This window comes from Kogia breviceps, chromosome 9 (assembly GCF_026419965.1).
Source record: "Kogia breviceps isolate mKogBre1 chromosome 9, mKogBre1 haplotype 1, whole genome shotgun sequence".
NCBI lineage: Eukaryota > Metazoa > Chordata > Mammalia > Artiodactyla > Physeteridae > Kogia > Kogia breviceps.
In genome coordinates this window covers 11,766,554-11,782,609 of record NC_081318.1, presented here as the reverse complement: position 1 = coordinate 11,782,609, position 16,056 = coordinate 11,766,554, and the positions used below count along the sequence as shown (strand labels likewise).

At 46.8% G+C, this 16,056-nt stretch overlaps 1 protein-coding gene and 1 long non-coding RNA gene across 5 annotated transcripts in view; one reads left to right on the top strand and one right to left on the bottom strand.

Moving 5' to 3' along the window:
- The window catches only part of LOC136791963 (uncharacterized), a 94,572-nt gene extending 84,572 nt beyond the window's left edge, over positions 1 to 10,000 (bottom strand). Inside the window, exon 1 of one of the 2 annotated variants that reach the window (XR_010842047.1) lies at positions 9,917 to 10,000. This is a non-coding gene — a long non-coding RNA (uncharacterized lncRNA). Of the gene's footprint in view, positions 1 to 9,377; positions 9,498 to 9,916 lie in introns of those variants that run through there. The other variant, XR_010842048.1, reaches the window with a different exon arrangement.
- Positions 10,001 to 10,064: 64 nt separating this feature from the next.
- GSTK1 (glutathione S-transferase kappa 1) lies at positions 10,065 to 14,488 on the top strand. Of its 3 annotated transcripts, XM_059073507.2 has the most exons (8): positions 10,065 to 10,232; positions 10,757 to 10,838; positions 11,034 to 11,162; positions 11,475 to 11,575; positions 11,745 to 11,780; positions 13,340 to 13,456; positions 13,806 to 13,899; positions 14,178 to 14,488. In XM_059073507.2, exons 1-8 carry the CDS (start codon positions 10,161 to 10,163, stop codon positions 14,225 to 14,227), a joined length of 681 nt encoding a protein of 226 aa, XP_058929490.1. In that variant the 5' UTR covers positions 10,065 to 10,160; the 3' UTR covers positions 14,228 to 14,488. The 3 variants fall into 3 exon arrangements, with proteins under 3 accessions (XP_058929490.1, XP_058929488.1, XP_066898049.1); XM_059073505.2 differs by lacking the exon at positions 14,178 to 14,488 and having other exon boundaries at positions 10,076 to 10,232; positions 13,806 to 14,027; XM_067041948.1 differs by lacking the exon at positions 11,034 to 11,162 and having other exon boundaries at positions 10,078 to 10,232.
- The last annotated feature ends 1,568 nt before the right edge of the window (positions 14,489 to 16,056 follow it).

Below are 16,056 nucleotides of genomic sequence, written 5' to 3'. Positions count from 1 at the left end.
AGATATGATAACATGTGAATCACATATACGTGGGCAGAGGATTGATCATTCATTAAGTGGTACTATGAATGCGGCTCACTGTTTGGAAGAAAATAAAGTTGGATCCCTTCCTCTTACTTTATACAAAGGTAAATCCAAATGGATAAAAGACCTAAATGTGAAAGGTAAAATTAATAGAAGAAAATATAGAATAATTTTGTGACTAAAGGGTAAGGAATGCCAAGATCCCAAAAGCTCAAAAATTGATTGGAGTTCCATTTGATGAAAGGCACAGATGACAGTCAGGGAGAAAACACTCACAACAAAGGAGAGCACTAGCTAGACTATACAAGGAAAACTGGGGTACACACACACGAGGCAAAGGAAACTCAAACGCACAACAGGAGAGGTCCTCATCCTCACCTGTAACCAGAAATATCCAAGTCAAAACAACAATAATAGACTACTTCACGTTCATCAGACTGGCCAAAAATTACCAAATGTTGGCAAGGATGCAAAGAAGAGAAAGCTTGGTGCTGCTGGAAGGGGTGTGAAATTGCACCGTCGTCCTGGAGAGCAATCCGTCAGGACTTGGTGAAATAAAAGATTCATACATGCTTTGACTCAGAAACTCACTCCCGGGTACATTCCAAAAAAGAAACTGTAGCACAAGTTCATGGGGGACAGAGATACGAATGGCCCTCACAGCGTGCTTTGTGGAGGTAGGAGCTGAAGGCACCCGAGAGAGAGGACGGGTCAGCAAGGTACAGCGGGTGCCCGGGTGCAGGATGGCATGGAGCAGTTACACTCAGTGAGCTAGCGGGACAAACAGCACCGTGGAGAGGGTGTAGGGACAAGTAGAAGAAGCGAACAAGGTCTGTAGCCCACAGAGGGGCAGCAGCAGGTATTTCGGGGGGTGATGGAACTGTTCCATATCTTCATTGTCAAAATAAACTGTGTACCAAGCAAACGACAGATCTGTAGCCCAACACCACCTACGCATATGGAAAAGCCCTCCCACACAGAACAGCGGTAGAAGAGCTGTGGGATGTCATCACCCACAGCAGCGCGCCTGGGGGAGGCACAGAACAGGACTTCTGGAGCCAGACCACTTGGCTTCAAACCCTGCCTCTGCTGCTTACTTGCTCGGTCACCTCGGGCAAGTCTCTCGACCTCTGTGTTTCATCGGTTTCTTCATCTGAAGAATGAGAGATAACAATAGTAACTAACTACTCAGTGGGGTGCTTGTGAGGATGAGCAGGGTTCATAAAAACACTTCATGCCTGTCAGTAAGTGCTGAGTGGTGATGTTGTTATTATCCATCGTAATATGAGTGGCGGAGCAAGAGTGGAAGAGAACATTAGATTAAAAAAACAAGTGTGTGGACTTCCCTGGTGGCAAAGTGGTTAAGAATCCGCCTGCCAATGCAGGGGACACAGGTTTGAGCCCTGGTCCGGGAAGATCCCACATGCCGAGGAGCAACTAAGCCCGTGTGCCACAACTACTGAGCCCGCGTGCCACAACTACTGAGCCTGCATGCCACAACTACTGAAGCCCGCGCGCCTAGAGCCCGTGCTCCGCAACAAGAGAAGCCACTGCAACGAGAATCCCATGCACCACAACAAAGAGTGGACCCCGCCTGCTGCAACTAAAGAAAGCCCGCGCGCAGCAACAAAGCCCAACACAGCCAAAAATAAATTAAAAAAAAAAAGTGTGGGGACTTGTATGTATGGTCATAGTGAGTTATGAATTGAAGGGAATGATTAACTTAACTTGGTACCTGAGGTTAAAACACACACACACACACACACACACACACACACACACATGCACACACCAACACACACGTCTTCCTCCCTGCAAAAGCTTGCAATACAACGGGAGAAACTGAACATTTCAATATACTATGGCAAAGACATGGTAAGAGAATGCACAGGGCAGTACAAGAACCCAGAAGAGGGCTTCCCTGGTGGCACAGTGGTTGAGAGTCCGCCTGCTGATGCAGGGGACATGGGTTCGTGCCCCGGTCCGGGAGGATCCTACGTGCCGCTCCTAGGCCTGTGAGCCATGGCCACTGAGCCTGCACGTCCAGAGCCTGTGCTCCACAACGGGAGAGGCCACAACAGTGAGAGGCCCACGTACCGCAAAAAAAAAAAAGAACCCAGAAGAGAGACATTTAGCATAACCTGCAGGTTCACAAAGGGATTCTGGAGGATAGGAGTCTTGATGGGCTGCTGTATGGTTTAGGGCTTAAGATTTGGGACCTGAGTTAGGATCACAGTTGTGCCTCCTACCAGCCTGTATGATTTTTGGCAAGTAAAATTCCCAGAGTAAAGACTCCTAGAAAACACCCATCCCTAAGAATATATTATTAGAGCTCAAAGACCCCAGCAGAACCTTACCGTAACCTTAACTGTGATCAACACTCTCTCAAGGTAGTTCACATCTCTTTAAGAACAATCCCTAAAAGTGCATATTGTCAAGCATGTGTACAGTAACCTAAAGGCCTAAATATGCATCTCCTCCCTGGTTTGTTTAGAGCATGGAGTGGGGCAGGGCTGTGGCATTCTTTTGCAGTCCTCAGCAAAGGAAGGGAACAGACAGTGGTGATCATATCAAATCTTGGAAGCAGAACGGAGGGATGACTGGGCCAGCGTTTGAAATCAGGAGGCGTAACCTGTCAGATGCAAAGGGTCTTTTGAGCAACTGGCCCGTGAGTGGCTGCAAGGTGGCCCACACACCATCATCGGCACGTGTACTGTTGGCTACCAGCTGCCGCATTAAAAAAAAAAAAAAAAAAAAAAAAAAATCCACCAGACACACACGTTGAGTCAGTAGCTAGAATGTTATTTTGTCCTAAGGATGTGTTTCTCGGTCCAAGAAAGGGACTCGATCACTGGAGAGTTTACAAATCCCATTTGCAAAACACTCGCTGGGTTCGTTCATTTTTCTCATGGAAGGAACATGAAGATAGAAATACTTGAGTGGCCTGAAATTTGCTTAGGGAATGACCTTGGAAGGAAAGAAGGAAAAGGAAATCACAGACATTCTTTCAGGCACCATTCCCATGGGCAGAGCTGAATAACATGTTCTCTAGCAGTTTTGAAACCAAAATCTGGTCAGGGAAAGAACACAAGGCGCATTCTCTGAAACTGAGAACAGTTTCCAACCCAGGAAGTGGCCACCAAAGTTTAGGGTCAAGTTCACAGAGACCAGCTCCAAATTCCACAGGTTCAATTCCCACCTCCACCACTTATAGGCTGTATGACTTTATGCAAGTTTCTGAATCTCTCCATGCCTCAGTTTCCCCATCAATAAAACAGGGACCAGGGTGATAATAGTACCTACCTGAACAGCCATTTGGGCGGACAGTCTGTCAGTTTCTCAAAGAGTTAAACATAAACTGATTGTTAGACCCAATAATTTCACTGCCAGGTATCTACCCAAGAGAAATAAAAATTTTTTCACACGAAAATTTGCATGCAAATAACCCTGGCAGCGTTGTTCATAATGGTAAACAGCTGCGAATAAGCCAGATGCCCATCTACTGGTGAATGGATAAACAGAACGTGGTCCATCCATCCAGCGGAGTGATTCAAACCCTGAGAAGACATCTAGTAATTATAAGACCTCAGAGAGTTCCGCTGTGGGCTTCGCTGGTGGCGCAGTGGTTAAGAATCCGCCTGCCAATGCGGGGGACACCGGAAGATCCCACATGCTGCGGAGCAACTAAGCCCGTGCGCCACAACTACTGAAGCCCACGCGCCAAGAGCCCCTGCTCCACAAGAGAAGCCACCGCAATGAGAAGCCCGCGCACCGCAACAGAGAGTAGCCCCCGCTCGCTGCAACTAGAGTAAGCCCGCGCCAGCAACAAAGACCCAACGCAGCCAAAAATAACTTAATTCAATAAATAAATTTAAAAAAAAAAAGAAATTTCCGCTGTGCCAATTTTCAGTCAATACCCACTCCTACTCCCAGCCTCAGGAGAAACCACTGATCTGCTTTCTGTCTCCTCTGAAAATTTCATATAAATGAAATCATATAATATGGAGCCCTTTGCATCTGTTTTGTTTCACTTCGCATATATTTTGTCCTAACTGGGGTTGGAGCATGCTACTGCCATCTAGTGGTAGAGGCCAGGGATGCAGCTAAACATCCTACAATGCACAGGATAGCTCCCACAGCAAGAATTACCCAGTCCAAAAGGTCAGTAGTGCTGAGGTTGAGAAATCCTGCTCTAGTGGAATGAAAGTGTGAATCGATGAAACAATGAATCGTTTTTTACACTTGAATTTAAGGACTGTCCTCTCAGATTCTAAGAAAAATCTCTAAAACGATTTCAACACCCCTTCCCTTTCCACGATTTGACATTTGTTGCTCTAATAGTAATATTTTTAAAGAAGTCCCCAGGATGGGCAAAATGTCAGAATTTTTTTTTTTTTTTTTGCGGTACGCGGGCCTCTCACTGTTGTGGCCTCTCCCGTTGCGGGGCACAGGCTCCGGACGCGCAGGCTCAGCGGCCATGGCTCATGGGCCCGGCCGCTCCGCGGCATGTGGGATCTTCCCGGACCGGGACACGAACCCGTGTCCCCTGCATCGGCAGGCGGACTCTCAACCACTGCGCCACCAGGGAAGTCCCAGAATTATTATATCAGGAGCACTGTGATGCCCTGCACAGATCACCTTTCAGACATGACCCTCATCTCGTGGGCTGTTGCCAGCTGACAGCCTGTAGGTGGGAAGTCACCTCAGCCAAGGTCAAGCCCTCTTCCCAGGGCAGCTTACATCCTATGACAGGTTTATTGGGGGAGGGGGGCGGCAGGTAACAGGCCAGCAAGTCACCCAACTCGGGGTAACTCTGAAGGGCCAGCTCAGCTTCAGAATTCCTTGGGGGTTGGCTGAGGCCTTTGTTAAGACAGCATCACAGCCCAGCATCTCTCTCCTCCCCTTCTTGTCCCTTCCTTTCCACAGGTGTCAATCATAAAATCAATCCCTAATAGAGCTCCTTCTCTCTAATCTCCAGGAATCAACCTCCCAATTGTGACAACCGGAAACAATAGCTCTGGCTTCTAAAATTTATTTTGGAATATAAATATTTTTCATGTATAAAAGTCTAATCTAAACAGTGACAGAAATACTCATGCAAACTAACCTCTAGTGACAGAAAGCAGGTCACTGGTTGTTTGGGGATGGAGGGTGTGGTTATTGCCAAAGGACACAGGAAACGCGGGGGGTGATGGGTATGTTCACATCTTGATTGTGGTGATGCTTTCACAGGTGTATGCATATGTGGAAACTTAGCAAAGTGTACACGTGAAATATGTGTTGTTTATCGTATGTCAGTTATACCTCAATAAAGCTGTTTTAGATGGGGGAAAAAGAAGAAATTATCAAAGCCTGAAAGGGAGTCTTAGAAATTAAGAAAATTATGTATAATCCCTAATACAGCTATTTTCATTTTTCCATTGTTTTTTGGTTTTGTCCCTATGTCCAATATGTGCGTATTTTACAAGGGTATAATGACAGCATACATTAGCTGTTCTCAGCTGCGATGTCACACTGGTATGTCCTGATGAGCTACAAGATGTTCCAACTAAATTTGTTATTAATCGTATTTAAGATACCTGGTTTGCCAAGGTTTGCCTCTTTTAATATAGCACAGCATATTCCAAGATTAGAACCATAATAATGTCAACTTGACTCTCTTGCATTTTGGTATGGTTTCTTATGTGTGGAAGCTAGCACACAGAATTTCACATCACCCTTGGCATATGCTTAGGAAAATGTCAGGCGCTGAGAACCAGTGATGTAAATACTCAGTTGTATCTTGGAAAATATTATATCTTAAAACTGTGTCACATGTGTTGCTACATGGCCTTCATAATTGACATATTCCTTAAATCAAAGTAAAATATACAAAAGCTAATAAATCATATAAATCTCCTTGAAATCCCCTCCCCCCTTCTGCCAGTACAAATTTCTAAAGGCACCTTCCTTCCTTCTTTAATTTTTCTTCCTTCCTTCCTCTCTTTGTCCTTCTTTCTTGTCTTCCTTCAGTGGGTAGATAATATACTCACATGGGTCAAAAATTAGAAAGTAGTAAACATGATATACAACAAAATGTCTCCTTCCTGCCCTGCCCCCAGTCACCCAGCTTCCCTCCTCAAATGCAACTGGTTTTATCAGTTTTTTAGCTCTCCATCTATCAGTATCAATGAGCATATATGGGTATGTGTATATCCACACACTTAGAGAGGATTTAAACCCTGCAAAAAAAGATGGCAAATTATTTGCACTGTTTCACACCTTGTCTTTCACTTTTTAATATACAGGCTATCATCCAATATTAACACATAAAGGGCTTCCAAATTCTTTTTAAAGTTGAAAATATTATAAGGATTGGTGTATTGAATTAGACCCACATGGATGAAGATTTAGGTAGTTTTCCAATCTTTTGTTATTACAAACAACACTGGAATAACCTCACAGCACATCATCTTGCATGTAGGTAAACATGTTTATAGTATAAATTCTTAAAAAGGGACTAGCTAGGTCAAAGGGTGTGTGCCTTTTTAAAACAGAGAGATATTGCTAAACTGCCCTGCTTAGAGGTTGTACTGATTTACACTCCCACCACTTACATAAGACAATGACTTTCCATGGATCCCTGCCAACTACCTGAGTCATAACCCTTTTTGATCTAGGCCAACTTGATAGATGGAAACATATCATAATGTAATTTTAGCTCACAGTTTTCGTAAGTGTATACAAGCAGGTTTGTGTCTGAGAACCATCCATTTGTCCATTTCTGTGAATGCTCTGTTCATATCATTTGCCTGCTTTTCCACTGGGCTTCTGTTCTTTTACTTTATTGAGGTTTTAGCTCTTTCGACCCTAGGATAACTACCTTTCTGACTGTGAAATGAACCCAAATATTTTTCCCAGTTATTTTTTGACTTGCTGGATTTTGCCAAACAGATTTTTTTAAAATTTTATGTTATTGAATATATAAATCTTTTCTTCTAAGGCTTCTGCATTTAGTACTAGTTAGCAAAGCTGTTTCTACTCCCAGAATTGTTTTAAAGGTTTTTTTCCCGTAAGTTCCTCAGGTACTTTATTGGTTTCTTTCTCTAACATTAAATATTTGATCCACCTAGAAATGTTGCTTGTGTAAGGTGTGAGGTATGGGCCCGGTTACATTTTGTTTAAAATTACCAGTTGTCCCATACCATTTAATAATCCATCTTTTACTGATTTTAAAAAGCAACTTATTTAAAGCATTTCTGGGTTCAAATATGTAACTCCAAATTACATGATTAAAGTTCTAGCGATGTTTTGAATGCAGGCTATTTCACTGACTCGTGTGTGAAAGCTGGGATTTAGTTTCCATACGCTACCCTTTCTCTCCCTCCTCCAAAGCTTGATAAGTACATCGTGCTTAGTTCCTCTGTTACTAAGTACTATTAGTTACTTTAGCTACCTTAAATCATTGACTTACACCACAATTTCTAGTTCCAACTAATCAGTACCAAGACACTCTTTTCAGCAAAGTGCAGATAATTCTGCACAGAAGTGTACATATTTTGTGTTGTTGTTCCCACTCCGTATTACCCACAACAGGGCCCAATCTAATTCATAATAGTGATAATAATAATGGTGCATGAGGCAGGATATAGAGACTCAGATCAATGTTTGTCATTCTATGCCTCTTAAAATAAATATCCACGAGTCCACAGTGATATAAATAAATCATCAAATGAATGAATGAGTGAATGGGACAATTCTCCTTTCAGAAGAATTCGAATTAATAAATGTAGAAGAAATGAGGGAAATAGAAAATCTCGATTAGAACACCACAGTAATCATGGCTGCAGGTAAGTTCTACTGATAAATGATAAAATTGGTAGGTGAAAGTTTAAGGAGGAACAAGACTTACCCAAGCCTCAAAGTATCTCTCCCAAAATACGTCTTAATTACTGTGATGGTTTTAACATATGTCCACATATGCTTTGATGTTCTTCCCTCCAGAAGGTGGGTTTACTCTACCCAACCCCTAACCCCACCCCCAGAGTGGGCTGCACTTAGTGACTTCCTTCCAAAGAATAGAACATGGAAAGGAGGGAAATACTGATCAACAGTGACCAAGTGATCAAAGTTAACATCACTGATAATAAATCATGTTTATGTTGGAAACCCCCTGACTCGAGTGGAGGAGAAGAGCACTTCACCTCTGTGGCATACTTCCCCCAAATCCATAACCCCAGCCTTGGCATGAGAAAACACCAAACCCAAATTGAGGGACACTCTACAAAATACTTGCCCAATACTTTTCAAAAGTGTCAGGATCATGAAACACAAGAAAAATGCCAAAACACTTTCATAGATAAGAGGACTGGTGGCGCAGTGGTTAAGAATCCACCTGCCAGTGCAGGGGACATGGGTTCGATCACTGGTCCGGGAAGATCCCACATGCCGAGGAGCAACTAAGCCCGTGTGCCACAACTACTGAGCCTGCGTGCCACAACTACTGAAGCCCGTGAGCCACAACTACTGAAGCCCGCGCCCCTAAGAGCTCATGCTCCTCAACAAGAGAAGCCACTGCAATGAGAAGCCCACACACCACAAGGAAGAGGAGCCCCCGCTTGCTGCAACTAGACAAAGCCCGTGTGCAGCAACGAAGACCCAAAGCAGCCAAAAATAAATAAATAAATAAAAACTTAAAGAAAAAAAAAAAAGAGGAGACTAAAGAGACATGACATCTAAATGCTGTGGGGTACCCTGAACTGTTCCTGGAGCAGAAAAAATCATTAGTGGAAAGACGGGTGCAGTATGAAGCCTGTAATCTAGTTAATTGTTAAGTGTTAATTTCTCAGTTTTGGTGTTATATCATGGTTATGTAAAATGTTCACATTAGGGGAAGCTGGTTGAAGGATACGCAGAAACTCTTTGTACTACCTTTACAACTCTTCTGTAAGTCTAAAATTATTTCCAAATATAAAGGTATTTTCAAAATAAAATCTTATTACTGGGCTAAATTAGCTCTTGGATACTTTTAAATTAATATCAGTATTACTGGAGGAAAACAAAGTATAATATTTTTTAGTTTCAGTGATCATCAAGCAATTAGTTTAATGTGAAAGTGAGTGAAGATAACCTCATTTCTCATTCAATTTTCTTTGCTTTACTCTATGTAAAGGTTTCCACTGTGTCCTTGTATTCTGAAGGCCTAGGACTGTTCTTCCAATGCGCACAAATGAGAAGTGGAATGTTTATCATGTTTTAAAATTCATAAAATTAGTAATATTAAAAATAATTTTAATAAAATTAAATGGAACTTAGAAAGTTCTGTTTCTTTGCATTAAATGTAATCCCAGTATAAGACAACATGACATATTTACCGGTAAAAGTAGGGCAGACCATTCCCATTATCGCTCCAATTATCGTTGCAATAAGGTCTCCTTTCCTTCACTCACTCACAATATGTATTGATTACCAAATATATTCCAGACATCGTCCTAAACTCTTGAGAAATTAAAAACAAAACAAACAAAGTATTATTGGGGCACTTCTTACTCTGCCCCAGTCCCAGAAAGTTCTTATAACTGCCAACTAAAACTAATAATAACTAACGTGAAGAGGAACTCTTTCACTCCTCACAAGTCTATAGGTAGGGTTATCATTATGTATCCCGTATTTTTATGCCTATTTTTACGAGGGACGAGGATACTGTGGTTCAGAGAGGTCAACAGTCTTGCCAGAGACGCACAGCTAAGCAAGAGGCAAGCGCATCTCAAACCATGCCCCACACTCCACCCCAGGGCAGGGCGGTGACCACGAGGTGAGCGGGTCACCACAGCGGCGCGCTCCCCAGGGGACGCCCCTCACCCTCGCCCTCCGCGGTCGCCCTCGGGCAGCCCCCCACACTCCGACCAACTACCTGACTCTGCCCCGGGGGCGGGTTTCCCCAGCGAGGCTGCGCCGCCGGGGCGGGGTGGGGTGGGGCGGCCCGGGTGGGGTGGGGCGGCCCTCCGGGGAGGCCGGGCGAGGCGGCCCTCCGGGGAGGCCGGGCGCCGGGGCGGGGCCGCCGGGCGCCGGGGCGGGGCCGCCGCTCGCAGGAGGAAGGAAGTACCCGCCAGCGCGCTTCCGGGGCTGCGCTGGCTTCGCCTGCGCCCAGCCGCACCATGGGGCCGCTGCCGCGGACTCTCGAGCTCTTCTACGATGTGCTGTCCCCCTATTCCTGGCTGGCCTTCGAGGTGACGCCGGGGGAGCCACTTCGGCCGGGGCTTGGAGGACGAGGGCAGAGGGAGGGGCGAGCGAAGGGCGTAGGGACCGCAATCTCGTGAAGTTCCTGGCGCTGCCCGACGCGGTTTAGGACAAGCAGATAGAGAGCCAGGCTGAAGGTCACTTTGTTGGTAAACCAGATACGATCGCTGGCTCCAGGTCGAACCCTTATAGCCTAAGGCAGGGGCTTCCCCCAGTGGTTAAGAAGATGATCAACTTCAGAGAATCAGGATATAAGCCCTCTTCGTAGCCCTCCGATTTCCGTTTGGTGGAGGGGGGTGGAGGGAGTGAAGAACAGATGAAAAACTGTCCACAGGAGCAAAGGTCCTGGGGTCGATTTCTAGCAGTGGAGAGAGTTTTGCCCTTTCAAACCAAACAGTTCAGGACTTCCTTATAACCCCTTGTCTGCGCCTATAGCTTCTGGCTGATGACTGCCTAGAAGCACCCTTCCCTCCCTCAGCCGTTTTCACTCTCTCTCCTCGCCCCCGCCCTGCAGGTCCTGTGCCGGTATAAGAACATCTGGAACGTCAGCCTGCAGCTGCGTCCAACCTTAATTGCAGGGATCATGAAAGACAGCGGTATGAAGGCAGCCGCGTTTTCGCAGGGATTTGAGGGAAGACTGCAAAGGCCCAGGGCAGTGGCCCTCCACTGGGCCTTCATATTGGCGGCAGCAGCTAGTAACATGCCCTCTGCCTGAAACCCCAGTAGGGGGTCCCCCAGTCCTGGGACCCTTAGGTCGTGCCTCACCAGTGAGCCCAACTTTCCACTTGCAGGAAACCAGCCGCCAGCTTTGCTTCCCCGCAAAGCCTTATACGTGAAAAATGATGTTAGGCTCCTGGGACAGCATCTCCAGGTTCCCATCCACTTACCCAAGGATTTCTTCTTTGTGATCTTTGAAAAAGGTGAAGAGAGTGGGATATAGATGGGGGCCTCAAGTAGAGAGAAGTGGATTTGGAGATTGCAGGGCCAGAAAGGAGGGGTTCGGGTGATTCCACTAAGTGAAACAAGCCGTGGGAAAACTCAGGATCAGAGTTAAGGGAGGAGAAGGTTTGAGGATGTCAGGTGAGGGAGGGCAGGACAAACGGGTTATCAGAAACATGGGTGGGAGGCTGAGGGCGTTGGAGCACTGGGGGGTGTCAGAAGCAGGAGAGAGTTGGTCTTCCACGGGGAAACAAGCTAGAGGAGCCCTACCTCTGAGTGCCTCTGCCCCACAGGAAGTTTGACAGCCATGCGCTTCCTCACCCTCGTGAAACTGGAGCACCCGGAGTTGCTGGAGAAAGTGTCCAGGGAACTGTGGATGCGCATCTGGTCACGGGTGAGGGCGGGGCTCTGGGAACCCACTTGCAGGGAGACCCTGGATGATTCGATGACGCTGCCCTAGGCTCAGTCTAGGTCCTGCCTTCCCCATCGTTCACTGACCTAGTGTCCTCCATCACGCCCCTCACCTCCCCACCCCCTCGTACTGAGTGTCCTCTTTTTTCCAGGACGAAGACATCACGGAGCCCCAGAGCATCCTGGCCGTGAGTGCCCCCCCTCCCCCCGTGGGGAGTCTGAGGACAGTTGACATCCGGGGGCAAAGAGGACATGTTTTCTTATTGGGTAGAAGAGGTGATAGTTAGGGGAAAAAGGATCTTTGATAGGCCAAATTACTAAAGGGTTGGAACTAAGAGGACCTGCGAGAGACTATCCCATCGATGAAAGAGGAAGTGCAGCATTCTACACGGGCAGCACGTATGTGATGCGAGAAGTCAGTGGGAGGGAGGTGTTAAATTTGGCACCCGCAGATGTGAAGTACTGGCAAGTCTTGGCCCCGAAGACTCCAACACAGACCTCACCATCACATCCAGGAGACTTTAGAAACAGGCTTTAAAAAGACAAAAAGAGCTAACTGACTCAAGCCAAAATGACACAGAAGCCTGAGTGAGAAAAATGGAAATAGCTCAAAACGTTAAAATGTGTGCCAGCCATAGATAGGGCTATAAAAAGTAAGTGTTTCTGCAGGATTAAATCGGAAAATTCAACACCATATTTTTTTTTCCCTTAAGTTTGCAAAAGACAGTTGAGGCATATTCAAATGTAATAGATAAAACGACAAGTCACAAAAAAGCTAAACATACAAAGCATGCCCAATATATCCTTCATGTTTTTATTCTTGCACAGTCTGCATAGGCTTGCTTTTTCACTTAATACTTAACAGTCATTTTCCGTGCCATTTAAAACTCTTGGAGAGAATAATTGTTAGTTTCCACATAGCATTCCATTCAGTGGATTTGTTTACTTAACCACTGCCCTATTATTGAACCCTTGGTCAGAACACAATTCTCTCATGTGGTCAAAGACAACGTCATGGATGACTTTGCATTTCCCAGTCCAGGTCGTGGAGGTCAGGTCACAGTGGTTGTCAACCCTGGCTGTGTATTAAAATCACCTGGGCACCGCCGCCCAGGAATTCCGATGTAATTGTTCTCGGGAATGACATGCAAACTGGGATTTTCAAAAGCTCCCCCAGGAGGTTCTCACATGTGTGGCCAAAGTGAAGACCACCGATGCCAGCAAACCCCAAACTGAAGCCTTCAGCGTTCTCTTGAAGCCAGACACTCGTAGCTGTAGCTGTGTACTTTGTCCAGAGCCCACAGGAAGTTCTATAGGAATTAGAGCCCAGCCTTGATTCAGGAGTTCTGAGAAGTAGGAAGGCACTAGCCCCAGACTTACTGTCGGGGGACTCAGATTCTAGCACTGGTTCTGCTACGAACGAGCTCTTCGACACTGACCAGGAGATGTACCGTTTCTGGACGTCAGGCTCCTCGTCTGTTGACAAAGTGGTCGGGAAGCTGCTCTCTAAGATGCCCTCTGGCATTAAATTTCTGCAGCTGTGCCTCTGCCACCCACTCTTTCCACCCATCTCATGATTTTGAAGGGAAAAACAGCCCCTGTCGGCAAGGATAGACCTCCACTCCTGGGTGGGTAAAGGCATTGTCAGGGTAACGTAGGGACAGAAAATTTAAAAAACAGCCTTTTCCTGGGATTCCCCTCCGCCACTAATGCAGACACAGTTGTATTCCCTACCCCATCCCTTCAGGCTGCAGAGAAGGCTGGCATGTCCACGGGACAAGCCCGGGAACTTCTGGAAAGGGTCTCAACACCAGAGGTGAAGAACCAGCTCAAGGAGACCACTGAGGCAGCCTGCAAATACGGGGTGAGCAACTCTGTGTGTCCCCAGCCCCGGTGCTGAGACAGGGCGAGACTCTCGGCTAGGTCGCCATGCTCCTGTCCAAAAGCTGCTCCCCAAGCGTGAGTCCTGGCTCTCCCAGACCACCCTCACCCTCTCCCTTCCTTTCCCTGGACCCCAGGAAAGGAAGGGAGGGAGCTAGATGGTGAGAGAGGAGACAGAAAACTCTCCCTAGAGACCCGGAGCCTCTTACCGGACACCTCTGGCTGCTTTGTGTCTATGACCTCAGACCAGTATTGACGTGCAGCCTTCAACGGCAGCCCAATAACCACCTGCTCCATCACTCTCCTTCCTGCACGGTGGCTGCTTTCTCCAGGCCTTTGGGCTGCCTGTCACTGTGGCCCACCTGGATGATGAAACCTACATGCTGTTCGGCTCTGACCGGATGGAGTTGCTGGCACACCTTCTGGGTAAGTTACAGGTTCATGCTGAGCTGCCCTTGACCCCACCCCTGCATGATATCAGTTGCCCAGAAGGATGGATTCAGAGCAAAAAAAAAGAATGTTCTAGGCCCTTCCAGTAATGGAGCCTCATACAGACACAGCTGTGCCTGAGGTAGAATGGGGAGGGAGCCACCTTCTCCCACAGGAGAGAAGGAAGCCTCTGTACCGTGAAGCCAGGCGGAGCTCGTCCTAGAGAAGCCCCGGGGGCTTGTGCGCCGGCCTCTGGCATGATTTTCTCCATCCAGGAGAGAAGTGGATGGGCCCTGTGCCTCCAGCTGTAGTTGCCAGACTTTAAGGAAGCCCAGAAGCAGCAGAATTATTGGTATAAAAGAGCAGACTATCTCCTTACCCCTCGTCGAGCGTGGGGCCCGGGGACTCTGGTTTCCTGTCTGGTGGAGGTTCCTCTCCAGCCCTGGGGGATGCCGGCGAGGGGCTCAGCAGTACACCATCTACCATTAGTCTCACGGCTGCTGTTACTTCTGCGCCTCACGAGTGCCTTTCGAGAGCCCCAAACCCTGCTTCCCACAAAATAAACCTAATGCCATTAGGCATCGTATTTCTGGGTCTGTGTCTTCCCTGGTGTTTGTGTGCTCTTGTTCCTGCGATCCCGTCCCGGCCATCCTAGGTGTTTGAGAAGAGCAGCTCACTGTGTGCTTCCGGCCCCCTGCCCACCCTGGGGCAGCTACTGTGGAGGGAGCAGGAAACAGTCCCTCTTTCTCTTCTACAGAAGCTTCCTGAGTCTGTCAGAGACAGGCAACTAAGCTGGATGGATTTTGCCGCTAAGCAGTTGGGCACTGTCTTCTGACCAGCCGTGGTGCCTGAGACAGGGCTGGGGCCAGAAGCCCCTGGGGAGGGAAGGCTGGAGGCACCCGGAGCGCGCCTGGGCTTGCATCCAGATATTTAAACGGGGTCCAGCTACTCTGACCAGCAGAACCAGGACAAGGCCAGGCAAGGAGGGAGACTGGCCGGAGCTGCCACGGCCTGAAGAAGTGGCTCATCCCCTCCGGGTTCCTCCCCCGCACCCACAAAGCAGATCCCAAGGAAAACTCAGGCCTTTCTCCCGGCCTCTCATGACCCCTGTTCCCTCCCACACAAACCTATAGCTTTCCCACTCCCCCAGTTCTTAATCCAAAGGCCCTGCTCTTTGCCCACTGTATGAGAATCAGAATGCCTTGTGTTTCGATAGGGTCTGGACTTCTTTGACAATACTCTGTTTAGAAGCTGAAACCACACTTGGACGCCTGTGTGGCGACTTAGATGGCTCAAGGGGCTTTAAGAGGAGATGCCATCTTCCCTTTGCTTCACTCTGGCTTTCTCATCTCATATCCCATTTTCCCCTCATATCCCCTATCACTTTCTATCTTCCTCCTCTCCCCACTTTTTCATTATTCCAGCATACTCCAGGATTTCAAATCATCCTGCCAGGCTTATCTGTGAAGTAATGTCAGAAGTGCATCTCCATATAAGCACTCCTTCCTCCAAAGGAGATTTGTGACATGTGTAGCTAATATAAGATAAAACTATGGGGAAACATAAGGGCAAATTAAAATGGATCTTTTCACGTAATGAAGTTAAATATTTTCAAGTATATTGAAGTTCTCATATATGCTGAGAGCAGCGTGAGTAGAGACAAAGTTTTATGAATAGAGATGCTTGTCTCACCATTATTTGTGATATCAAATGACTTAAAATATCAAATGAGGATTTTTGAATGTTATGGTCCAGGATGTAAGGTTTCATAGCCATCAAAAATTATATTTGTGGGGCTTCCCTGGTGGCACAGTGGTTGAGAATCTGCCTGCTAATGCAGGTGACACAGGTTCGAGCCCTGGTCTGGGAGGATCCCACATGCCGTGGAGCAACTAGGCCCGTGAGCCACAACTACTGAGCCTGCGCGTCTGGAGCCTCTGCTCCGCGACAAGAGAGGCCGCGATAGAGACCCGCGAAGACCCAACACAGCAAAAATAAATAATTAATAAACTCCTACCCCCAACATCTTCAAATAAATAAATAAATAAAACTCAAAATGGATTAAAGACCTAAAGACCTAAATATATTTTAAAAAATTATATTTGTGAAAATTTTTTTGGAAATTTGGAAATTCTTAGTATATAATAATTGGAA

What these genes read in the sequence shown, in the direction of transcription:
- GSTK1 (XM_059073505.2), top strand. Translation starts at nt 10,161, where the DNA reads ATGGGGCCGCTGCCGCGGACTCTCGAGCTCTTCTACGATGTGCTGTCC. An exon ending in ATTCCTGGCTGGCCTTCGAG is followed by an intron (nt 10,233 to 10,756) that starts GTGACGCCGGGG and finishes CCCGCCCTGCAG; the next exon opens with GTCCTGTGCCGGTATAAGAA. An exon ending in GGATGCGCATCTGGTCACGG is followed by an intron (nt 11,576 to 11,744) that starts GTGAGGGCGGGG and finishes TCTTTTTTCCAG; the next exon opens with GACGAAGACATCACGGAGCC.